This window comes from Pelophylax lessonae (assembly GCF_965119305.1).
Source record: "Pelophylax lessonae genome assembly, chromosome: 4".
NCBI classification, from domain to species: Eukaryota; Metazoa; Chordata; class Amphibia; order Anura; family Ranidae; genus Pelophylax; species Pelophylax lessonae.
In genome coordinates, this window is record NC_138771.1 from 470,217,644 (window position 1) to 470,244,330 (window position 26,687).

General features: G+C 45.1%; 1 protein-coding gene across 1 annotated transcript in view; it reads left to right on the forward strand.

Moving 5' to 3' along the window:
- POLR3B (RNA polymerase III subunit B) overlaps window positions 1-26,687 on the forward strand; it is a 256,879-nt gene that overhangs the window by 61,052 nt on the left and 169,140 nt on the right. Inside the window, exons 11-12 of the mRNA XM_082257170.1 lie at window positions 276-398; window positions 12,498-12,632. Coding sequence (XP_082113296.1) covers window positions 276-398; window positions 12,498-12,632 — 258 coding nt within the window. The remainder of the gene's footprint in view (window positions 1-275; window positions 399-12,497; window positions 12,633-26,687) is intronic.

Below are 26,687 nucleotides of genomic sequence, written 5' to 3' on the forward strand. Positions count from 1 at the left end.
CAGAAAATGACTGAAGGAAACACTGGAGGAGATCTGCAACAACAGTCCTTTCTAAAAGGGGAAAATGACAACTGGTAGTTGCACTGTGCTTTAGCAAGCTTTCATCCAGTTATGGTTGACATCTTCTATACAATTTGCGTTGGCAGTGTTGTAAAATTGCCCCTCACACATTAAACTCTATGAACTAAATGGGGTTGCTCTAGAATGTTTTTGTTTGCGTTAACAAGGTCTTTATTTCTGTTTTTGTTTTTTTTTCTTTACTTTTTTTGTTCCAGGCTTTAAAATACATTGGCAATAAGGTGAGGAGACAGAGAATGTGGGGCGGAGGAGGACCGAAAAAGACCAGAGTGGATGAAGCCAGGGAACTTCTTGCATCCACTATTCTGACTCATGTCCCTGTAAGTGACCTACTTACAACCGAGGAATTTTGTTTTATTGTGGTGTTCTTCTAAGGAGCAAAGCCAGGAAAGTGTTTTTCTCTTTTGTTTGATGGACACAGTGCTCCATATATCATAACTAGTGGGTTATAGTGCCTCCTTCAGAAGTAGGACTAGGCAGAAATAAAAAACCTGGCTACGCCCACGGGACGTCCTCAGCTGGTATAGAACCCACCTCTCTGCTGTAGGTAATCGGTTTTAATATGTTTAGTCAGGAGTAAGGACCTAGGCTCCCGGCTGGGATCTATGGTCCTAGCAGTTTTCTCCTTTCTTACATCTTTTTGTATTTCTCTCAGATTTATAATCAGCTGCCAGGCAGGGCGACGGGCTGGATAATGTAGATCCAGTGGTCCCCCCCCCCCCCCAGCTCAGCCAGCGAGCGTGTGCAGACCGCAGCTATGCGTTAGGTCGGCCGCGACATAGCCTCAGGGACAGAGGCTGGCCGCGAGTTAAACGTCTCGCAGGGTCGCATATGACTGGGCTTGGGTCTGAGTCACAGTGGTCCTTTGGCCGACGGCTCCCCTACTTCGGTGGAGAGGAGTTCTGTCTGGAGCGTTACCCACACCATGGAAGGGGAAGTTCAGTCTCCCCTTTTGGTGGTTTTCTTTGGGGTGGATGCAGGTAACCTCCAGGGACAGTCCCTCCTCCCATCCTTAAATCCCTCACTGAGCTGGGCTTCCCCCACTCCCATTTCCCCCTGTCTGGACCTAGAGTCTGGTGGGGGTCCCAGGGCAGAGAAGACCCCTGGGTTCTCCCCCCCCCCCCCCCCATCCCTACTCCTGTAAGGGTCCTGGGATAGTGTGTGTTCCGCCCTGATAGTCTTGAGGGGTCCCAGAGTGGGAGACCCCTAGGTGCATGCCCTGCTGTTTGCAGTGTGGGTATAGTGCAGGGGGGGTCCCGGCGCATCGACCGGTGCAGAGTGCACAACAGAGTTTCCCCTAAACGTGGGTCCTACCTTCAGGGGGGTCCCATTGCAGAGGGTGCAGGAAAGGTCCTGGCAGCATGCTTCAGTGTTTGTAGCTGGTGAGGGGCCATTTTCCCTTAGTCTGGCTGGTCTCCGGTTGGCGGCCATGTTTGTGTAGCCGGATGATGTCACGGGGGACATTTTCCCTTAGTCTGGGAGATGCTGGAGATAAGCCTCATGGGGATGCCGAAGCTCCTCCTCCTCTTCTTCCTCCTTAGTTTCCTCTTCCTGTGGCGGGGACATATAAACAGAGATAGCGTCCATGATGATGCTGGGTTCGAATTCTCTGCGCTCCTCCGGTCCGTAGGGTGAGTCTTTGGGGGTCCCTATGGTGTGTCTCTCTGCAGATAGGTACCCTGAGCCTTAAGGGGATCCTTTAGTGGGGCTAAAAGATCGTTTTTGTACTGCAAGGTCTTCCTTTCCTTTATGGAGCTTCTGGGTCACATTTCCCCCACTGACCCCTTCATAGAGGTTGCAGGTGCCTTGGAACCCCAGTTTCCCATGGTTGCATGTACTTCGGTCCTGCAGTCCTTAGTGTCCTGGTGGAAGTGGCGTGTGGGCAAAGGCCCAGGAGGAAGCGTTCCCCGCTTTCCCCTGCTCAGGCTGTCTCATCTGATTCTGAGCCTAATGCCACCGTGGACGCGGTCCGTCCAGGGGGACTTAATATCACACCCCCTGATCCATTCGTTAGTGAGGATGATTCCTCCATGGTCGCAGCAGCGATTGATAAACCGCTGGTAGACGCACTTATCACTCCAGTGGGTGAGACTTTAAAAATGGAGGATGCGGCTGATGTAGCCACGGATGTGGCTATGTAGTTTGGTATGCACAAGTCATGTCGAACTCCAAAGGGGTTTCCTTATGTGCCATATTTTGACAGGTTTTCCTGTAAAGAATGGGAACAACCAAAATTACCCTTTGTGGTTCCCAAACGTTTTGCTGTACGTTACCCTTTTGAGGAGTCCCTTTTTAAAAAGGTGGGCTAGTCCACCAGTGGTGGACCCTCCTGTTTCCAGGTTGAATGAAAGTACTATGATCCCAGTAGAGGAATCCCCGTCCTTTAAGGCAGGGCTTGTCAAATTAGCCTGAAATCTAGGAGCCAGCTAAAAAAGTTAGGAGCCAGTTTTTTTTTTTTTTAAACAAACAACCAAGCTTTATTTCCAAAAAAATAGCATACTAAATTTACACATAAAGACGACTGGAACCCCACTCTCCTCTATAGGGCAATCGGATGGAAACAGACCGTCTGTCTGTTTCCATCCAATGCCATCTGATCCGATCCATGGAATCACTATCCATCCGTTTTTGGCGGACAGGATCAGATGGCAACAGATTACCGCTCCATAGAGGAGACTGAAGGGTCCCATCAGGTCTGCCTGATCAAATGACAGGTGGACCTGATCAGACAGCCCCTGTGAAAGGGGCCTTCGGCTGTGTGGCTGTGGCATGACGACGAGGAAAAAAAAAAAAAAAAATATATATATATATATATATATATATATATATATATATATATATATATATATATATATATATATATATATATATATATATATATATATATATATATATATATATATATATATATATATATATATAATTTTTTTTTTTTTTTATTAATTGAAAAAAAAGGAAAAATATTTTTTTCTTAATAATTTAAAAAATAAATAATAATAACCACACTCCCTGTCCACTTACCTTTAAGCAAAGGTAAGTGGACAGGGAGCTGAAGCCTGCAAAAACTTCCGTCTCGTCTCCTCTTGGGAAGGAGATTGGCAGGAATTGAGGACAGGCAGGGGAAACAGAGCCATTAGTGACTGCTTGTCGAACTCCCGGCTACCACAAGAGGGCGCCAGTTCCCCGTTCTCTCACTGAAGAAGGCCGCAAAGCCGCGCCCTCAATTATTGGCTGGCGCGGTAGTCGGTGGGGGGGGGGGCACAAAAGGGACAGGACACCTCCTGCAGTGCATCCCAGGCGCCAGGTCACTAATTCTAGTCGCCAATGCGACCTGGCGCCTGTGGCAGCAGCATGTGTACTATGGCTAGTTCGGCATTATTATTATTATTATTATTATACAGGATTTATATAGTGCCAACAGTTTGCGCAGCGCTTTACAATGTGAAGGAAGACAATACAGTTAAAATACAGTTCAAAAGTTAAAGTAAAGTTCTAGGAACTAGAGGGCCCTGCTCGTTAGAGCTTACAATCTAGAAGATTGCAGCCAGTCTTTGCCTCAGCCATGGTGTCTTGGACCAAAACTGAATGGGCCAAGCTTTTGCGCCAGGGCTTGGGGGTGAGCAGGTCCCCGCTGCTTATTCTGATTTAGTGGACCAATTGGTCCATGGGCTGCAGTTTATTTGTGATACAGCTTTGGATACAGCTCCTGTGCTGTCCAATTTTTCTGTTTCAGCGGTGGTGATTAGGTGCGTGCTGTGGCTTAACATTTGGTCTGCAGACCAAGCCTCTAAGAAAGCTCTCATTGAGCTGCCCTTTCAAGGTGATTGCTTGTTTGGGGCTGCCCTGGAAGACATCATTAAGGATATCACGGGGGGTGGTAGAGTACCTTCCTGCCACAGTCAAGAAAAGGGAGGGAGCCTTGCTGCAGACGGGGTTCCTCCTTTTCAGCCCATAGAAAATTATTTTGTGCTTCTGGGACAGAGAATAAGGGAAATGGATCTTTTAAACCTTCCCTGGGAGGTTCCAAGCAACCCTGGTCTTGTAAGCCTAGAGCTAGCTTCCCTGGACCAGCAGACATGACTCCTTCTTCAGCATGAAGGTCTGCCCTCCCCTCACCCATTATTGTCGTGGGGGGACCTCGTCGCTGGTTTCCAGCCCCATGGACTTCTTTGGTGTGCGTCAAGGAGATTCGCAAAATGTTTCTATTGGGGGGTACCCATAAAAGAGGACAAAGCTTGTCCTTTTTCAGGTTTTTTAGGTCCAGAGTCTCCTTGTGCAGATTTAATTCCTGCAAATGTTCAGGTGATGTCTGAACTACCTAAGGTCCCCCCTATCCCTGTCCCTGGAATTGATTTACCTAGGTCTTATTCTTTTTCTGACCAGGTTGGTCCTTCCTCTGCACAAACTTCAGGGACCACAGGCTGTGATTCGCTGGCTGCTGTTATACAGGTTCTGAGTCTGGTCGTATCCACCTTCAAGACAGTTCTATTTTCTCTCCTCTTCTTCCAGGACGGCCCAACAGTGAGAGATGATAGGCTCCTCCCTACCGGAAACAAAAATTACAATTTGTTAAAAGGTCCCACCCTTCCCTCTGGCCCTCAGTTTAGATTGTATTTCTACCCTACAATGGAACGTTTGTTGTGTTACTGACCTGCAGACTCTGAGAAGCCTCATCTGCAAACCGGATCTTCCGGTACAACGTCACAGCCATTACCAGCGTCAGACGCGTGCGACATGGGGAAGAAGAACGTGGAGGAGACGCCGGAGCCACTTACTAGTGGTAAAGCAGACTCCAAGGCTATCGCAGCTCGGTTATCTGCTGGGGAAATGAAGCCCTCCACGACTCATCCTCCGGGGAATGAGGAGGAGAGGCCGGTCCAGGTGTCGACAGCAAAACCCAGGCCGGAACAGGGTAAGTGCTGGATGTGTCTCTTTATTGGGACTGTGTCTCTAAAAGTCTGCTGGTTACCGACAAAAAAGGCCTTGAAGTTGTCTCATTTCCCTGACCACAGTCAAACTCATTTATGTTCTTTCTTTGGTCCTCATGTTTTTTATTTTAGGAAGAGTGATACTTATACTGCTTTGTATCCTGTCTTCCATAGTCCCTGAGCGGTTCACAAGAATCCCCTGCCGTTGTCCCAGCATTAGCAGGCCCTGTTGTCTATAAGAAGTGTGGTAATTGCGGAGATAAGTTGCCCAGTTCTCACACAAAACCTTTCTGTTATAGATGTATCTATAAATTGGCAGGAAAGGAAACTACAGAACTAATGAGACATTTCATTAAGACAATGCAGGAAGAAATGTTGTCTACTATTAAAACAGTACGTTCCTCCTTAGGAAAACCTAGTATAGTGGAACCTATAGATCCTTCTTCAATGGAAGGTACCTCTTCCCAAGAAAGCTCTCTGCCTAGAGCCAGACCTTCAGGTCTTGAACCTGCCTCCCAGGGTCTTCCCTCAGCTCAGGCTAGGGAAGAAGTCAGGTTGTCACCAGAGGAGAGCCGCTCAGATTCCCCATCCTGCTCAGAAGGTGAAGGGGACAGGTAGAATCATCCAAGAACCTATTCGGATTAGAGAACATGCAGGGTCTCCTTCAGGCCATTTACACCTCAGATGAGATTCCTGATTTGCCTAAAGAAACCACGGCACAAGACAAACTCTACAAAGGACTAGGAAAGAGCCCTTCTAGAGTTTTTCCTATTCACCATTCATTGAAGTCTTTAATTCTTCAACAATGGCAAATACCTGAGAACAGGCTGAATAAAGGGAGTCCTTGGAAAAGGAGGTTTCCCTTTAAAGAGGAAGATACAGGCAAATTCCTCAAAAGACCAAAACTGGATGCCCCCCTGGCACAAGTATCTAAAAAGTCAGATCTCTCTTTCCTGGATGCAGGTAGCATCAAGGACGCTATGAGCAGAAAAGCTGAGACTTTACTGGGAAAAGCTTGGGATGCCAATGCAGTTGCTATGGCTTCAGGTTTGACGGCCTCTTGTGTGGCAAGAAACACCTTTTTCTGGGTTGACAGACTGAATAAGAATCTTTCTCAGACAAAAACTCAGGATATCCAAGATTCCTTGTCAATAATGGGTAAAGCGGTGGCCTACCTAGCAGATGCTGCTGTAGAGTCGGTCGTAGCCTCTGCTAAAACAGGAGCTCTCCTGAACACAGCCAGGAGAGCCATCTGGCTTAAGGAATAGGAATGTGATCTCACCTCGAAATCCAAGATATGTGGTCTTCCGTTTGAGGGAACCCTTCTGTTTGGCTCTGGGTTGGATGATGTCCTTTCCAGGTCCTCCAGAAAAAGGAAAGAAATTTCCTACAAAACACAGAGAAGTTAACAGGAAATTTTTTCGTGGTCCCAGGGACAGTAAACAGCAAAGAAGCAAAAGGGAACCCACAAAGAACTGGAACTTTCAGAAGGGAAAATCAAGAAATAGTTCGCTTTTCCCTTCCACCCCCGCTACAAGGGTTAACAAATGACTTAAAAGTCAAAGTAGGGGGCAGACTGAGCCAATTTCTTTCCAGCTGGAAAGAAATAACAGTCTCCCCATATATCCTCAGTATCCTAAAAGAAGGCTACCGACTAGAATTTGCATCGATACCCCCTCCAACTACAACCCTTACACAGATTCCCAAGGGGATACAAAAAAGAGAGGCCCTATTAATAGGGATCCAGGAGTTGGCAGAACTGGTAATCATCCCTGTACCAAAGGAGCAATTTTTCCAAAGGTTTTACTCCCATGTGTTTGTGGTCCCAAAACCCTCAGGCAAACATTGCCTCATAATAAACTTGAAAAATCTCAACAAGTTCCTTCTTTACAAAAAATTTGCTATGGAAACCATCTACTCAGTAAGGAAAAATTTACTGAAAGATGTGTTCATGACAACATTGGACCTCAAAGATGCATACCTACATGTTCCTATTCACCAGGAACATTAGCCCTTCCTGAGGTTTGCCATAGTGTCAGAAGAGGGAACTACTCACTGGCAGTTCAGAGCATTACCTTTCGGGCTAACATCCAGTTCGAGAATCTTTACTAAGATCCTAGCGGAGGCAGTAGCTCACCTGCACATTCAGGGGATAGCCCTAAACCCTTACTTAGACGACTTGCTGATCTTTGCAAAATCAGAAGCACAAGTAAGAGTGGATACCCAGTAGGCGATAAGCTTCCTACAGAAGTTAGGATGGCTCATAAACTGGGAAAAATCATCCCCGGAGCCAACTCAGAGACGGCCCTTCCTGGGATTCCAAGTGGATTCAGTGTCACAGAAACTCTTTCTTCCCAAAGAAAAGAAGAAAAGAGGGGAAAAAATAGTTTAGTCAGTACCAACCCTAAAGAGTGCTCAACCCTGTTCCAGGGGAGAAAGCCTAAAAGTTTTAGGTCTTATGTCAGCCAGCATTCCAGCCATTGTGTGGGCACAGCTTCACGCCAAAGAACTGCTTTTCTTCCACCTGTCCTCTTGGAACAGAAGAACAGAGTCGCTAGACGAATTGGTCAACCTCACTCCACAGGTCCAGTCTTCCCTGGAGTGGTGGACCAATCCAAACAACTTATCGGAAGGCAGACCCTGGGGTCAATGGGATCCGGTAAGAATTACCACAGATGCCAGTACCAGAGGATGGGGAGCTCACCTAGAGGGGGCGCAAGCTCAGGGAATCTGGGGCAAAAGAACTGCTCAAGCCTCATCCAACTTCAGGGAATTGAAGGGAGTAGGGAAAGCACTAAAAGCTTTCCAAAAATTCATCCTGAACAGAGAAGTCCTAATATTATCAGACAACACCACACCTGTGGCCTATCTGAATCGGCAAGGAGGGACCAGATCAAAAACCCTCCTGACCCTGGCACAACGCATCCTGGGCTGGACCGAGGGGAGAATAATCTCTCTAGTAGCCATCCATATCAAGGGAAAGGACAACCTACAAGCAGACTTCCTCAGCCACTACAGCATCATAGAGGGAGAATGGGAACGAAGTCCCAAAATTTTCCAGTCCATAGTAGAGAGGTTTGGTCAACCAGAGATAGACCTATTTGCCTCAGGTCGGAACAAGAAGGTTGAGAATTTCTTCTCCCTCACCAGGTCCAAAGGGACTGTCAGTCTAGATGCTCTAGCCCAGCTGTGGCCTTTCCCCCTTTGATGCTAATTTCCAGAGTCCTTCAAAAACTGAGCAGGTCTCAGAACCTGAAATTAATCATAATTGCCCCTTGGTGGCCCAAAAGGCCATGGTTCCCCATTCTGAAAGCCATGTCAATAGCTTGCCCTTGGCATCTCCCAGTTTCCCCAGACCTTCTGTCTCAGGGACCAGTACAGTGTCAGGATCCATGATTCTTTCAGTTGGCAGCCTGGTTACTGAACGCCAATTGCTTAGGGAAAAGGGATGCTCAGATAGAGTGGTAGATACTCTTTTACTGAGCAGAAAACCAGTCACTAGGAAAATGTATCTGAAAGTGTAAAAAAATGTTGTATTTGGCAGAGGCAAAAGGATCTTGCTTCTACCTCTACTCCCACAATTCTAGAATTTTTGCAAGATGGAGTGGATAAGGGTGTGGCGGTTAACACCCTTAAGGTACAAATAGCGGCTCTTTCGGTATTTTTGGACACTAGTCTGGCAAAAGAGCCGTTAATCAAAAGATTTTTGTTAGCTAGACATAGGGCTACCCCTATTAATAGAAACGGGTTTCCCCCTTGGGACCTGAACAGGGTCTTAGAGACATTATCTAAGGAACCCTTTGAACCTTTAAAGGAAATCTCATTTAAATTTTTGTCTATAAAAGTGGCCTTTTTGTTGGCCATTACTACAGCAAGGAGAATTGGCGATCTGCAGGCTCTTTCTATTAAAGAACCTTTTTTGGTGGTCTTCCCAGATAGGGTTGTCCTAAAGCCAGATTCCCTATATCTACCTAAGGTAGCATCCTCTTTCCATAGGACACAGGAGATGAATCTACCTTCCTTCTGTGATAAACCAAAAAATAAGAAAGAATGGGAATTCCGCTGCATTGACGTGAGTAGAGCTCTTCTCACTTATTTAGAAAGAACGAAAACTTTCAGGAGGTCAAATCACCTCTTGGTCCTTCATTCCGGACCTAGAAAGGGATTACAGGCTTCTAAGCCTTCAGTGTCTAGGTGGATTAGACAAGCAATTACCACCTCTTATGAATTATCCGGTGTTCCTGCTCCTACCAAAGTTAAAGCGCACTCAACAAGAGCTATTGCTACATCTTGGGCTGAAAAGGCCGGAGCATCATGGGAGCAGATCCGCACCGCAGCCACCTGGTCCAGTCATAACACTTTCCCGAAGAATTATCGTGTTGAAATACTGTCTCAACAAGACCTAGCCTTTGGCCGAAAGGTCTTACAGGCAGTGGTCCCACCCTAAGGTAGGCTTAAAGGATCTCTATTATCCTCTCACTGTTGGGCTGTCCTGGAAGACGAGGAGAGAAAACCTACCGTTAGTTCACCGGTAACAGTCTTTCTTCCGAACCTTCCAGGACGGCCCGCCTACCCGCCCTTACTAAAAGGGTATATGGTAATATGGAGATACTTAGGTGGTAAGTACCTGTGGATTTATTTGAACACTTCCCTTGGAATTGGTTGTGGAAGATACTTTAATACAACTGAGGGCCAGAGGGAAGGGTGGGGCCTTTTAACAAATTGTAATTGATTGTGTTTCTGGTAGGGAGGAGCCTATCATCTCTCACTGTTGGGCCGTCCTGGAAGGCTCGGAAGAAAGACCGTTACCGGTGAACTAACGGTAGTTTTTCACAGTCCTACGTGCAGCTCATTTAGCAGGTTGGCAGGAGGATACCGAAGTTCGTGAAGAGGTCACGGGGTCCTCTGGCAGATGCCGTAGGCATCCAAGGGCCACGGTAAGGCCAGTATCATCCTCAGCTAAGGCTTCTTCTGCAGTTCCTGCAAGGAATTAAGAGTGCGGATCCACCCAACATCCCTTGGGGGATTCCTCTCAGAGAAGACCCATTGTCCCAAGGGCTGATCTACCATCCTGCTTTATAGTCACTGGTTTTAATGGCTTAGCTATTAAAAGTCCGGTACTGAGGGATAGAGGTGTGTCTGGATCAGTGATCTCTACTATATTGAAGGCGAGGAAATCGCCTTCCAGCAAGATATACCATTGTACGTGGAAAGCATACATTTCTTGGTGTGAGTCGATTGGCGCTCATCCTCGTTCCTTCTCTGTGGCTCGGATCTTAACCTTCAACGGGACGTTAATCAGAAGTTGGCCTTGAGCACCATCAAGGGCCAGGTGTTTGCCTTGGCAATCTTCTTTCAAAGACCCCTAGCCACGCACTCTTTAGTTCGTACCTTCATTCAGGGGTTCGACATGAGGCTCCACCTGTACGGTCTCCTTTGCCGCCATGGGATTTAAATTTAGTATTTTCGGTTCTCCAGAAACCTCTAGTTGAGAATATTCAGGAGATTCCCTTGCCTATGTTATCCCAGAAGGTGACATTCTTGGTGGCTATTACCTTGGCCCGCAGGGTATCGTAATTGGCAGCATTATCCTGTTGCAGTTCCTATTTAGTGCTCCATAGGGATAAAGTGGTTCTTTATTCCTGCCCAAAGTTGTCTCTGATTTCATTTTGAATGTTGCCTTCCTTGTGTCCCAAGCCAGCTCATCCCAAGGAATGTGCTTTGCATACCTTTGCATGTGGTTGGTGCGATTCGGGTGTATCTGGCAGCTACTGAGTCTTTTCGGAGGTCAGACTCGCTTTTTGTGGTTATGGACGGACCAAAAAAGGACTGCCCGCTTCTTCAGCTACCATCCCTGGATGGATCAGACAGATGGTGTCTCAGGCCTATTCCGTTAAAGGTCAGGTTCCACCTTTCTCTGTCACGGCGCATTCTACTCGGGCGCTAAGTGTTTGGGCTTTGTCATCAGGCTTCAGTATCGCAAGTTTGCAAGGCGGCCACTTGGTCGGTCCGTGCATACCTTCACAAAATTCTATAAGGTAGATACTTTGGCATCTGCGGATGCTTCCTTTGGCCACAAAGTTTTGCAGGCTGCTGTTTAAGAGGGACTGCTTCCTCTTGAGGGGTGTTTTTTTTCTTTAAACCCTTATTTTTCAGACGGCTCCTGCGTCCTGGTTAAGGGCTCTTATGTTTAGCCTTGGGTTATTTTCCCCACCCCTTCATTTTCCTTTTGGCACTGCTTTTGGACGTTCCAGTAGTTATGATTTATGGAGCGCTGTGTCCGTCTAACGAAAGAGAAAATTGGATTTTTGTACTTACCGTGAAATCCATTTCTCTGAGTTCATTGACGGACACAGCGCCCACCCCTCTATAGAGTTCTGATACTGCTAAAACTGCTTGCTTCTAAACTGATTACCTAGAGCAGAGAGAGAGGGGTTATATACCAGCTAAGGACGGCCCAGGGTGTTGCCAGTTTTTTTTGTTCTGCCTAGTCCTACTCCTGGAGGAGGCAATATGACCCATTAGTTATGATTTATGGAGCGCTGTGTCTGTTGATGAACTCAGAGAAATGGATTTTACGGTGAGTACAAAAATCCCATTTTATCGTGATGAAATATTTTTTAAAGGATATTAACCACTTCTGGACCAGAAGGTTTTACCCCCCCCCCCCCCTTAATGACCAGGCCATTTTTCAACATGGCACTGTTAACTTTAACTGACAATTGCGCGGTCATGCGACGCTGTACCCAAATAAAATTGATGCCCTTTTTTCCCCACAAATGGCTTTTTTTTGGCGGTATATCAACTCTGCGTTTTTTTTTTTTTTTTCTTATTGCGCTATAAACAAAAAAAATATTTTTTTTTCCTGCTATAAAACACAGCCAATAGAGAAAAAAATATATATTTTTTTTTCATCAATTTAGGTCAATATGTATTCTGGTACTTATTTTTGGTAACAAAAAACGATGCAATATTTTTATAGAATTTTTATTGTTTTTGCTAGTAATGGCGGCGATCAGTGATTTGTTTTTTTTTTTGTTTAGCAGGACGGCGAAATTGCGGCAGACAAATTCAGATATATAACTGACACTTTTGCCGCTTTTTGGGGACCAGTGACATCATTAGTGATCAGTGCTAAAATAAAATGCACTGGCAGGGAAGGGGTTAATATCAGGGTTGATCAAAAAGAGTTAAGCGTGTCCCTAACATGGGGGGGTTTCTCTGACTGGAGAAAGACCGACATCCGTGTTCCTGCTTGGCAGGAACACAAGATCGGTCTTCCTCCCTGTCAGAACAGCGATCTGCGGCTAACGGACCCCTTGATTGACATCCCTGCTAGCCAATCACGATTCGATTGCGGCATCTAGTGACTATTATTTATTTTTATTGATTTATTTTAGGTACCTATATAGCGCAATCAATTTACGCAGCGCAATATACATTGTACATTCACTGGATAATCTGGATTAATTTATTCTGTACTTTATTTAGGTAAAAGAGTTCCATTTTCGAGCAAAATGCATCTACACGGCAGTGATGGTCCGCAGAGTGATTTTGGCCCAAGGAGAAAATAAAGTGGATGATCGAGATTATTATGGAAACAAGAGATTGGAGCTTGCAGGACAGGTAGTTTGACTTTAATTTTTTTGCATTTCTGTTTATTTGTATTTTAGGCATAAAAAATACAAAACAGAGTCTATGGGCAAACCCTGGCTCAAGCTGTTACAATAAGGCACTACACAACCAAAACAAACACAAAAGACTAAGTACCACCCATAGAGCACTACAACCTTGCTCATAGTTACCCAGGTTCATAAAAAAGAGTAAACGAAGGGGCAGATATGTCCTATCACACTAGATAATATTCGGTATGGGGGGAAACCAAGTGAAAGAAGTAACAGATAAACTCGCTACTAATCAATATCCAGATCCTATCACCAAGGTCCTGGGGACCAATTGAGTTGCAAATAAAAGTATAAAAAGCACAAAACAAAAGGAAAACGGTTGCAGCTCAAGTGGTAGTCATGGCAGTGTCAGTCCAAATGTCCCAGATCTTAAACTTTTTGGGGCAACGCCTAGATTGATACGTATCTTTATAAAGCAGGAACACTGAGTTGATTAGAGTCTTCCAAAAAGTTATGGTGGGGGCAGTACCAGATTTCCACTGCATTACGATCACCTTCCTCCACTAAATCTAAGATGCAGATATCTACCTGCAGTGGAACCTGGATAGTAGTTAGGGATAAATTCTAAGACTGATAATCAGAAACTCTGTAAATGAGGGCAGGACCATAGCATGTGGGAGGCAGTCAGCATTGTCCGCCGAGCACCGCCAACAAGTGGGGGGACAATGAGGATATATCTTTGAGTCCAACAGGGCATGAGATAAACATGATGCCGTAGTTTAAACTGAATCAACCTGTCCCTAGTGGAGACCAGCTGCAAAAAGGAATATTCCCAAAGCTCTTCCCAATCCTCCCCATGCAGATCGGGCACCTCTGCCTGGCAGGTTGCATGTAAGTGGTCCAGCCCATGATGGATAGAGGGCTGCAGGGCCTTATAGATATTGGATAAAGGCTTCTTCAAAGTAATCCCTCAGTAATGTCTTCCTCTCAGAAGGTTTGTAAATGAAGAGGGGAGCCACCAAATTGTGCCCGTAAGCGTGATCTAACTGTAGGAACTGCAACAGGAATGAGTTTGGAAGACCGAACTTGTGATTTCAAGGAATCAAGCGTCCGTAGATTGCCACTTTTACAAATATGGTTCAAGTATCGCACGACCCTAGATGCCCATAGGGACGGATCTGGAATAGAATGAAATTCTGAGTGAATATAATTTAACCATAAGGGCATATTTGGAGTGTACTGAGTAGAGTGATTGGTCCATTCTGAAATTACCAGGTTCCATGCCCGTATGTGAAAGGGCTCATGAACTCGCCTGTATAGAAGATTACGGAATTTCTTTAGGAGCGCAAAAGAGCAACCTCCAGATCCATTGCAGAATTAGTATCATCCAAAAAAGCCAATTATGTGCATGCCTGAGCATGGCAGCAATGTAATATTTGTAAAAGTCCAGGCAGGCCAGACCCCCTTGATTCCTCGGCCGCTGAAGGAACAAGAGATGGAAACGAGGGAGATGTGAGCCACACAGGAAGCTAGTGATGTGCGAGTTCAAGCGTTTAAAAATCACAGGGGGTGGCGTAACACATAGAGGAGCAAAGGGAGCATCTTCATTTTGAGTAGGTTGATTCTACCAAATATATATAGGTAAGTTCCCCCCAGCCTATAATCTTAACTTCATCGTGAAGAGAAGTGGTTGAAGGTGTATTTAAAAAAATCACCAACTTTGGGAGAGATAACTATACCCAAGTATTTAATGATGTCTGTCCAACGCAAGAGAAGGACCTGATGCGTCACCCCTGCTGCCTCAGGGTCAGCTGGGAGAATCAAACCTATCACCATTGACCTTCAGCCCAGAGAGGCTAGCAAAACAGTAAAGAAGCTCCAGTGCTGCTGGGAGTGACTGACCTAGGTCCCACAGTAACAAAATTAGGTTGTCAACATATAATGCCAATTTTTCTACTATGGACACAATACGGACTTCTTCTACCTGTTAGGCATAAGGAAGAGCAGTAGCAATGGGTCCTGCCATAACAGCAAATAGGACAGGAGTGAGGGGACAACCCAGACAAATCTCTTTTTCAATAGGGTAGGAGAATGACCACTCCAAACCAATTTTAACCTGTGCATTTGGTGAGTGGTAGAGGACCCGTGTCCACTTGTGGAAAACCGGTCCGAAACCAACTGCCATACAAGACCAATCAATTGAGTAAATGGTCTCCAGATCTAGCGCCACCAAATAGTACCAGAATCTTCAGAAGGCAACTGGAGATGTGAAAACACTTTACGCAAATTTGTGTCAGTGGACTTTCCTGGCATAAAGCCTGTTTGATCAATATTAACAGTTGAGGGCAGGACCATCATCAGCCTGCTGGGCAGAAGCTTGGTTAGTATTGTAGGGTTGTAATTTAGTAGTGAGATGGGTCTATAGGAGGCGCAATGCATAACATCTTTGCCAAGTTTCAGAATTGGAACATTATGTGCTTTATATATTGAAGCGGGTAAGATCCTTCTCAAAACAGGTAAGGTAGACTTTATGCACTTTAGGCACTAAATGCGGGGCATGTAGCTGGTATAATTCCCCAAGAAGGCCATCAGGACCAGGAGTCTTTCAGCCTCGGAAAATAGTGAATAGCAGCCTCTATTTCAGTGATAGCAATTTTTAAGTATAGCAGGGCTACATCAAACGCTGACAGGGTAGATAATCTTAAAGATCTCAATGCCCTGGATAACTACTTGGAGGTAACTGAAGACCTACTCTACAGCTGCTGATAGTCAGAGCAAAATTCTCCTAAAATGATGACACCACCCAAAGTCTTATAAGGAAGTGATGACTATTTGATATCTTTGTTCCGCCACTAGGTTGGCCAGACATATGCCATTCTTATCCCCCATTTCAAACAATTTACCCTTTAGGACATGTAGTGATGAAGTAGTGAGAGAGGTATAATTGAAGGATAAATAGTCTAGCCTGTGATAGGGACGTATAGGAAGTCTGAGAGGAATCCGTTGCAAATTGAGCTTCGGCTTCTACCACACACTCCTCCAACTGGACAATCTGTGAATCACTCTCCACCTTAGCTGCTTTAACCACAGAAATATTTTCACCCCTGATTGTTGCTTTGAAAGCATCTCAAACCGTTGGTAGGGAGGCAGAGGTCTCATTGAGTTCCCAATAAGGAGCAAATTTATCCTCCATAGCCTCCTTCACACTCTGATCCCGAAAGCCAGTGAGGATTCAACCTCCAGCAACCACCATGTCTACGTCCCCCTAAGCTGAGGATGATCTCCAGAGGAGAATGGTCTGAGAGAGCAGCCAACAAGTAGACGGCAGGAGAGAACATGGATAAAACTGGGGGCAGTGGAGGAGGTACATAAACATTAACAAAGGCATAAAAGGAGGCCCTGATTTCCAGGAGTAAGGTAGGGTTTCCACTAGTGCGACTTGCGGTGCGACTTGACACATGTCAAGTCGCACAGCAAGTCAAAAGCCATTGTTTTCAATGGGGCCCGTTTCCACTGCCGCGGCTTCAGTTGCGGCGACTTCAAAAGTAGTTTGTGCACTACTTTTGAGCCGACTTCCCTCTATATATGAGGGACAAGTCTCACTGAAGCCGCAGTTTACTGTCGCTACGAAGTCGTGCTAGAAGTAGCACGACTTCGTAGCCGCACTAGTGGAAACCTAGCCTTAAATAACAACCCCCCCCCCCCCCGATCGGTAATAACTTGTACCACCTTGCAAGGAAGGGATTTGTTGAGCAGGACGGCCACCACTCTGGCGTAATTAGAATAAGTGGTGTGGAAGGCCTGTTGTACCCACGACTGCCTCAGCACCTGAATTCTACTATCTATTAAGTGAATTTCCTGTAAGAACAGAATATGGGGCTTATGGGAGTGTAGATATTTAAACATAAGGGACCTCTTGAATTTACTATTTAGAGTAGGTATTTTAAAGACACTTTAACCTCAAGCATATACTTCCATAAAAAAGGCTGATTAATAGTGTATTTTAGATTTTTTAGATTATTTTGATCAGTTTGTTGTTAAAAAAAATAGTATAGTAACACAAAATAGTATTTATATATGCTTTTTCGAGATGTTTTGGGTAATTTTTGTTTCAGATCTTCCTCGTCATTTTCCTCTGATATTTGACAGACACTAAATGCTGCAGAGAATGGTACCATGTAATGACCTCTGCAGCATGTTCCTGTGAGCTGAGGGCAAGGGGGTGGTACCTTGATGCCCTGGGCTCACAGGAAGCAAGTTGAATGACAATGGGTGTCATTTGACTTTGAGGTGGAGCGGTACTACACGTTAATGGATTGGTAAGTCTGCCAATTTAATATGGCTAGAGAAGTGGTGAGTTGATATGCTGGAGCTGTTCTTTTTATTTTTACATACAAGCTGTGAGGGATCTTTCTGTTGATTTGTTTGTTGAAACTGAGCTCTAGGACAGCTTCACATGCTAATCTGCGGTTTTTGTACCAAAGCTCCTGCATGCTGCATCTTTGGTGCGCTTTGTGAAACCACACGCACCTGAACGTGGGACATCACAGAAGTCCATGGGAAAGCACAGCTAACCTACGGTTTTGCCCAAAACACAGCAGAACTGCACGGGGCAGTGTGAAGTAACCCTTAAAGATTTATGACTACTTCAACAAGGCAGATTCTGTGCAACCAGACTCATGTTTTAGCACAGGCCATGTCAAAAAATTTTTTTTAAATAGAGAAGGTATCTTCCATCTTTCACTTTTCACCACCCATAAATGCCTTTAGGGGTCATATGTAACTTACTTGGGTCTCACGTTTTTCTTATTTGTCATTCTTGTACAATTTACTATAGTATACTTTATCCAAATTGACAATTTATTTTTTCATCAACATGCTGCTGAAATCGTCACTGGCAGTAAAATGCATCTTTTTTTTCCAAAAAAAGTCCACCAAAACAAAAGACTTACATTTTTCACAAAGGGATCAGATCTGTGGAAAACACAGCCCAGGCAACAATGCGAACATAAGACGCTATTGTGCAAGAAAAGAAAGGGCCGAAAACAAAATAATGTGGTTTTGCTGCTAATTTCACACCTCATGGGAGCAACAAGGATGAAATGGGTTCCAGCTTTAGATAGCAGATGTGAATATGCAGCCAAGCAATATGATTATTATTTTTTTTTTTTTTTTCTTCGGCAGCGATTTAGTCTTTGTCACCAGAGGATTGGTGTAGGCCTCAAGCCAGCAGCCAAAGTGTTAGCAAAACCCGCCGATTGGAGACTTAATCTTTTCACCCTACCGTCTCCCTCTTCCTCGCCCGTTCATTATTCGCAAAGCATTACCCTCCGTCTCTTTTGTTTCGCCATATTTTTTTCTGCCTAATACAGCTCGCTTTGTGCGGAGGAGATACGACGCAGGCCCCGAAATCCAGCACCCTGCGCGGCAAGGGATTTCTACCTTGTGACAAAAGAATCCTGCCTTGACTTCATAGATTGCCTAATCCCAGCTGTTGTGATAATGTAATTAAGGCAGCCTAATGTCTTTAATTTTGCAATTGGTTTGTGTGAAAAGGAGAATTTGGCACTCTAAAAAGCTTTAGTGCTAAATAGCAATCTCAGGGCACCTAATTAGAATTCTCTGACATTAAGCTAATTGGTGAAACTGTTGCAGGGATTTAAATTCTTTCATATTTTTTTTTTTCTGTCCTCGCTCCCGCTTCAGTTATTGCTGTCTTGTAAACTGTAAAGTCTATTAGGGTTGTCGGTTAACTCATGCTATGCTGGAAAGGTGTAATTCCTTAATTAAAACGCTCATTCAGACATGTGTTAAGTCATTTTAGTGTATTTTAAAAGCAACCAGTTTTAGCACCGTAATTTGATTTATTTGATCGATTGATCAACTTGGGTACAACCAGCCTGTCTGATTTTACATACGAGTATTGCTAGCAGCTGTTATAGCCGATAGCAATAATCACTGTGTTCTTGCAGTGGGGACAGCTTCACCCAACCCCTCGCTGGGGGGAACATAGTGGCTCCGCAGGAGGGAGTCCCCCACTGACTGTGTTGAGGGGGTAATCAAGCAATTTTCTTTCCTGCAGCCTGTTGTTGCAGGAAAGAAAATCACTTAGTCTATGGCCAGCCTTAGACTGTGAGTAGGGGGCAACCACAAGGAGTCATTCAGTTTTTCTGCATTTTCATGTGCTAACTAGAAGCGTGCTGAAGGGAAGAGAGAGCATAGTGACTGCTCAGTCTGCTGCATCTTTTTACTGTTCATTGTGAGCTTGCGGGCAGGTACAAAGTCTAAATGCAAATAATAGGGGTACAGCGCTAAAGTGAAAGGTGCTGCAAAGGTGCTAATGATAATTAAAGTGGCAATTGCTACTATAGTGCCCGTAATATAAATAAATATATTATTGCAGTGCCAGCAATATTATTAGAAACCAAGTGATCTAACAAAAAAAGAAATAATTTATAAAATCAATCCTGGAATAATATCCGGCAATAATCACTCAGTGCAAATGAACAATATAAGGTGCAACACAAGTGTAGTGAATAAATTAATGCTGAAATATCAAGTCGATCCAATGTGCAAAAACAGCAAATAAGGTGCTTGACTGATGCTTAGGGATGTAACGATATTACCGCTATCGCGGTATCGCAGTGTTTTACATGGCCCGATACCGTCGTGGTGGGTGCACGGTCTGGCGGCTCCACTCACTCACCTCTATGCTATGCTGAAGTGCTGCTTGCTTACTGGCCGAGCCGAGGCGAGCGGCTGCCAGTTGGTTAGAGCAGTGTGGGTGGGCGGGCTTGTGGAGTGGAGGCGGGCGGAGCCAGCGCATGAGAGCGGCGGGCGGACTCGGCGGAGCAGAGCCAGCTTCCCAGGCAGGCACCACGGCAAGACAGTGACACCGGACCGCCGGTGAGTAATACTGTGTATAAGAAAGAAATTAAAAAAAAAACACTGACGCCACTGACATGTACTTTTACTACTGGATTGGTCTCAGAGTAAGCACATTGAGAATGAGAACAGTGCACTGCTAAGAAGAGAAGAGGTATCATAGAACATCCAGCCTGAGGGCAGGGATCATCATCAATGAGGCCTGCAGGACTATTAGAACAAATCTCTAATTATACTGTATTGAAGAAATAAGTTTGCAAATATGTAAAAGGAAAGCCAGTAAGCCACATAAAAAATCACTTTGAAATATATACATTACAGTCACTCACTGCCTTCTCTCTAAGAAGACACCACATTTTGGGCCTCATGCTCTTGTCCCCACTAGCACGGCACCTATGATTCCACAATATCGCAATAAATATCGTACCGTGAGGTCAATATCGAAATTGTATCATACCGTGAGATTTTGATATTGTTACATCCCTACTGATGCTTCCACACTCTGTGCTCGTGTGACCACCACCAACACTTATGGATAGCCTCTCACCTTAACACTGGTTCAATGAAGGCAGTGTATAATCCCAATGACAATACTCTCTATGGGGATGTCTGGAATGCCAGCATTTTGCCTCTGCATATACCGATAAGCATGTAAAAAAGGGGACAGGAGAGCTAATGCTCTCTGAGTAGGTAACTTTTAATAATCACGGGGAAGTTAAAATAACACTCACATAATTCGCACAATTCCCAGCTTGTGCGAGCTGACTGAACATGTACAAAAGCCTCTGGAGGGGCTGTGCTGCCGTGTCGCCGCTCGTCCAAGGTCTCCACCCCCTAAACGCGTTGCGTCAGTAGGGGTCGTAAGTGTTTGGTGGGGGTCACACGAGCACAGAGTGTGGAAGCATCAGTCAAGCACGGTATTTGCTGTTTTTGCACATTGGATCATCTAGATGGACTTGATATTTCAACATTAATTTATTCACTACACTTGTGTTGCAGTTGTGTTGAGTGATTATTGCTGGATATTATTCCAGGATTAATTTTATTATTATTCCTTTTTATTGTTATCACTTTGTTTCTAATAATATTGCTGGCACTTTAATAAAATATTTATTTATATTACGGGCACTATAGTAGCACATGCCACTTTAATTATCATTAGCGCTTTTGCAGCACCTTTCACTTTAGCGCTGTACCCCTATTATTTGCATTTTATGTACTTTTTAGTGAAAAAGTTTTTGGTATAGCAGCTTATAGTTATCAATTGCGCTGATTTTTTTTAATTTTGCACATATTTCAGGTACAAAGTCTTGTTGTTTTTGTTTTAACTGTAACACAAAAAAGTCACCTCTTAAGGCTTGTAAATCCTTTGAATGGACAGAAATACAAATTCTTTGGCAACTTAAATATATGTATTTCAACTGCATATTTAGTTGTTTGCCTGAAGTTCAGATTTAAAGTGTTTGTAAAGGCTAAGGTTTTTTTTCTCCCTTTTAAATAGAACTATAGGCAAAACATATTATTTTCATTTTGTTTAGAGTAAGGGAGGGTTATACAATTTTTTTTTCTTTTCGCCATCTGTGTCCCATTGGGAAAATTTACCTTCACTTCCTGTCCTATAGCCAAACAGGAAGTGGAGAGGAAATCCTTGCAAAATGAGGGAATTCTTTGGGGACCCGTAGGTCACCAGAACTAGTGTCCCCATTGAAAATTTTTTCCTGTATTGCTTTTTGGGGGGCAACCCAAAACTTGGGGTTCTCTTTTACTTACAATGATAATGGTAAACAGGACAAATAGAGAAGGTGAATCTCCTTAACCGGGGCTCAGACAGCAATAAAAACTGACTAGCTTTCTAATCCAGCTCCACGAGAAAAAAAAAAAAAAAGTCTTACCTTTTTGTTATACTTTAATGCTTTCTCTGCATTAAGGTAGAATCCTTCTAAGATTAACTCCCCTCCAGCTCCCTCTAAATGCTTACCTGAACCCAATCTCAATCCAGCGCTGTCCAGCATCACCTTTTTGCTCCTGCTGCTGTCAAATTCAGTGAGGGAGGGGCCAAGCAAGGGGTATGTGTCTATAAGACTCACACAGCTTGGCTCAGGAGCGAGACTGCATGTCTGCCCCATAGCAAGCACCTGCTATGAGAGCAGACCCTGAAGAGGAGCAGACAACACTAGTGGGGGACTCCAGAAGAGAAGGTTCGGGGTTGGTCTGTGCAATATTATTGCACGGAGCAGGTAAGTATAACTTCTTTGTTTAGTAAAAAAAAGGCCTTAAGTAACATTTTGTTTACAATTTTGGCTATAAATGTTAACATAACTGTTTTAACTAAATATGTCACGTTCTACAATTTGAATAGTGCTCCTCATTGAAGCCCTTGGGGTATCCAGTACCTCCAGATAATGGTGGTGCATATGAACTTTTCTGCTTAGCATGAGTAGTCAATAACGAGGCCTGAGCACTTTCACATTGGCACAAGGCGGAATTCATTAGCCCAATATAGGCTCTTACGCAGTCTAACATTAAGCTCAGAAGTAAATCCGTTCCCAAGTGGATAAGCAGCTGGTTAAAATGGCAGAATAAAGTTCAATTGGTAGAGAAGCCCATCACACTGTCATGCAACTGCCTTTATAAAAAAATAAATAAAAAGTATTTAAAACATCACCAATAAAATAAGAGTGCACTGGTAGTGTAGCAAAGGTAACTTTACAATAATGTTAAGATGCACTTACCTTTGAAGTGTACCTAAAGCTGGCTATACAGAGACCATTTTGACCAGTTTCTGATGAAGTGGTTAAACTTTGAGCCATGGTGGCCCTGGTCGCTTTGTCTAATCGGGCATCATTTAACTTAAAGGAAAGGCGTTTGGAGGAAAACTTTCGTATGAAAAGTGACTTCAGCCATTCTACCACAGCCACTGTTTGGGTATTCTGTGAGCTAAAAGTACAGGCTTTCAGAATACAATAGTTGGCATTGGAGGTTCCTCCCTCCTCGCTATTTAGCACCAATGGGCGATTCAATAGATTTGGTCTCATTCAGTCCATGGGGATATTCAGGTGTTTTGTCAGCCATGGTTGCTGGCTGTCCGAATACAAAAGGGCAGCAGGGGAAATTGCTCTATCCACACTGTTTAACATTAATAGGGGAACCCCGAGGGCTGAACAAGAGAAATCTGAGTGTATTTTTTAGCCTTATTTGTAGCCCCAAGACCATTTTCAGGGTGTGTCCAGCAGGGAGGCTAAGAGTCCTGTCCAAGGGAACTAGAATTGACTAGAGCAGGACCCGCTGTCACAATGGGGGAGATTTACTAGAACTAGAGAGTGCAAAATCTGGTGCATCTATGCATGGTAGCCAATCAGTTTCTAACTTCAGCTTGTTCAGTTAAGCTTTGACAGAAAAAAAACCCTGCAAACTGGTTTCTTTGCAGAGCTGTGCCACATTTTGTGCACTCCAGTGTAAATACATTAACCCCAATGTGTCTAGTGGCATCCTGCCACTTCTCTCCTTTTGAATATTATGAATGCTTACCAATGTTGATTTTAACCACTTCAATACCATGCACTTTTACCCCCTTCCTGCTCAGGCCAATAATCCGCTTTCAGAGCTGTACTGTACCCAAACTAAATTTTTATCATTTTGTTCATACAACTAGAGCTTTATTTTGGTGGTCAATTAATCACTGCTGGGTTTTTTACGTTTTGCTAAACAAACTAAAAAAGACCGAACATTTTAAAAAAAAAAAAAAAAAAAAGCTGGTCTTTCTTCCTTTCTGTTATAACATTTTGCAAAAAAATAATTATTCTTTATAAATTTTATGTCCAAGTGTATTCTACATTTTTTTTGCTGCAAATAACCCAAATCAGTGTTTATTATTTAGTCTGTGTGAAAGGTATAGAATCCATAAACTATGGTATATATCTGAAAATTGATCCTGATGTACTGTATCTCATTTCTTGAGGCCCGACACGTCAGGACAGTACAAGTACCACCCAAATGCCCCCTTTTGGAAAATAGACAGTCCAAGGTATTTAGTAAGAGGCATGGTGAGTTTTTTAAAGTTGTGACTTGTCTTAATTTCTCTATCGTTCATTGACGAACGCAGTCTCTGTTCTTCATAACAGTAGGGTTATTCTGCCCCTACAGGAGTAGGACACTAGGCAGAAAAAAGGTTCTGACTACGCCTATGGGCAGTCCCAGGAGGTATACTCCCTCCCTCTACTATAGGATGTCGGTTTTATTCTGCCTAGTCAGGAGTAGGGACCTAGTTCCTTGCTGGGATCTCTGGTCCTGGCAAAAGTTTTTTTTTTCTAGTTAGTTTTTTTTCTCCGGATCTTTTTCCTGTGAGATCTACAAGCAACTAAGCCGAGTCTGGGGGACGGGCTGGATATATAGATCCAGTGGTTACCCCAGCCGGCCAGCGAGTGCGCACAGACCCCAGCTCCGCGCTAGATCGACTGCAGCATAGCCCCACTGGACGGGGACTGGCCCTGTGAGTTAAACGTCTCGCCAGGTTGCATACGACCGGGTCTAGGCCTGAGCCGCAGCGTTTCTGTTAGCCGACACCCCCCCACTTCGGTGGAGAGGGGAAATGTCAGGAGATGGTGCCCGCATGTTCCAGGTATGGTGAGTAAATGTTGCCCCCTCTCCCCTGACAGGTTTTTGGGTTGGACGCTCGGGCCCCTCCTTGGGACGGTCGGACCCGCGGGTTCCCTTCTGTCCTGTCACGCACCCCCCCCCTTGCCTGTCCCCCCTCCTCCCCACACTTACTGGGGCTATGGGGCTCTTGAACTACCCCCGGGGGTTGGGACTGGGCATCATGCCGAGGGTGTGGGCGGGAAGGGGGGGGGGTGCGCCGCCTGCAACCAGGCAATCGATCGTGCGGGGGGGGACACACCTGTCACTACCAGGGCCCTCCATCCTGTCGCTCTTGTCCAGGAAGGTGGGGTGTCCCCTCAAGGGCCCCCAGAAGCTCCACAGGCCACCATTTTCTTGTAGCCCATGTGCTAACAAAGATCGACGGCTATGTTTGTGTAGCCCGGCGGCCATTTTGCGGAGGATCCCCATTGAAAATCAACGGCGATCATGTTTTTGGTCACTAGAGGTGTTTTTTTGGTGGTGGAGCCCCTCCTTTTTCCCTAGTGCTGACACTCGGGTTTCCTTCTAATCACGGAAGAGGAGGATCCAGGCTGCCTTGTGCAAAACCAACTGCACAGAGGAGGTAAGTATAACATGTTTGTGTTTTTTATTTATTTTTTTAAAACATGACTTTACAATCACTTTAAGATTATTTAAAATTTCTTTGAAGTTTTGTACTGTTGTTTTTAAGCATATCAGACACGTGCTGTACAAACATCCTGGGCTTTCCTGGTGCATCTCTGGTACCGGTGGAGAGTTTGGGGGGTCTCTCTCTCTGCTGGGGGTCTTAAGTGCTTTTTGCCTGACCTTTTTTTTTTTTTTTTTTTCACATTTTTCTGCGGGGTTCCACTGCTGTGACATGGACTCTGTGGAACAGGTTTCTCCACCTGACCCTCTTTCGGAGGCCGCAGGGCCCTCCGGATCCCAGCCATCGATAGATGCACTGTCAGCGGTCCTGGAGTCCTTTGTGTCCAGGGTGGAGGTGGCCTTTAGGGGCGAAGGGCCAAAAAAACGCCTCCTGCCTACCCCTGCCTCATCTGATGTGTCCGATTCTAACTCTGATTCAGCCACCGCAGACGTGGGTTTCCTTGCTGGGTCTACTACCTCGCGCCCTGTCTCCTCTGACAGGATGACATTTCTCCCTCCGCCACTGCGCAAGAAAAGGTGCTGGTGGATGTACTGGTTGTATCTGTGCGTTAGTCCCTAAAAATGGAGGACGCAACTGCGACTGAGGCGCAGGTTACGCTTCGGCACTCACAAGCCATCCAGAGCAGCAAAGGTTTTTCCCTTTTCCCGCGTATTTTGACAATATGGTCAAAAAGGAGTGGGACCGCCACAAGCATCCCCCTGGGGTCCCTAAGTGGATTGCTAGACGCTACCCCTTTGAGGAAATCTCTTATTAAAAAGTGGACTTTGCCACCTACGGTGGACCCTCCGGTCTTTAGACTTAATAAAGCTACCATGATTCCAGTGGAGGATTTCCCATACTTTAAGGATCCGGTGGATAGAAAGGCAGAGTCTGTGGCCCGCAATATGTACTCCCTGACGGGGTCCGCACTGGGATCCGTGTTTACTATTGCCCTTGTGTTACAAACTTTGACTGAATGGGCTGAGTTACTACGCTGTTTGGGGCTACCCTTGATGACATTTTTAAAGGTCTTACAGGGGCCAAGAGTACCTTTCTCCCACAGGCTAACAAGAGTAAGGACCCTCGTCGTAGACGGGGTCCCTCCTTCTCAGCACACACAAAGTTTTTTTCGTTCCTCAGGGTCGAGTGATAAGGGATTAAAGTCTTTCAAGGCCCCCTCGGGTGGTTCCAAGCGATCCTGGTCTGGCAAACAGAAATCGGGTTTCTCCAGACCTGCGGATAAGACCCCTTTGACCTGAAGGTGCTCCCTCACACGTATCTAGGGTGGGGGGACATATTTGCCGGTTCCCGGACCTGTGGCTATCCCAGATACAAGACCATTGGGTCCACGAGGTCATACGGTTCGGTTACAAGATCGAGTTTCGATCCGTCCCTCCGGTAAGGTTCTTCCCTTCCAAAGTGCGACTGTCCCCGGATCGCTTACAGACACTCCTTGGGGCGGTACAGGACTTATTACAACAAGGAGTAATATTCCTGATTCCATCTTCAGAACGTTTTCAGGGTTTTTACTCAAACCTGTTTATGGTCCCCAGGAAGGAAGGCAAGGTGTGTCCAATTCTGGACCTAAAGTCCCTGAATTGCTTTGTGCGAGTTCAAAAAGTCAAGATGGAATCCATTCGCACGGTGGTGGCTTCCCTACATCAGGGGGACTTACTGACCTCCATAGACATCAAAGATTCCTACCTTCACATCGCAATATGTGCAGGACATCAACAGTTTATGTATTTTACCATGGGAGAGGATCCCTATTTGTGGCATTACCCTTTGGTCTCGCCTCTGCTCCTTGGGTCTTCGCAAAGGTGTTGGCTCCAGTCCTGGTGCTGTTGCGACAGCGGGGGATATCGGTCCTGGGCTACCTGGATGATCTGCTTCTCCGTGCATAGTCTC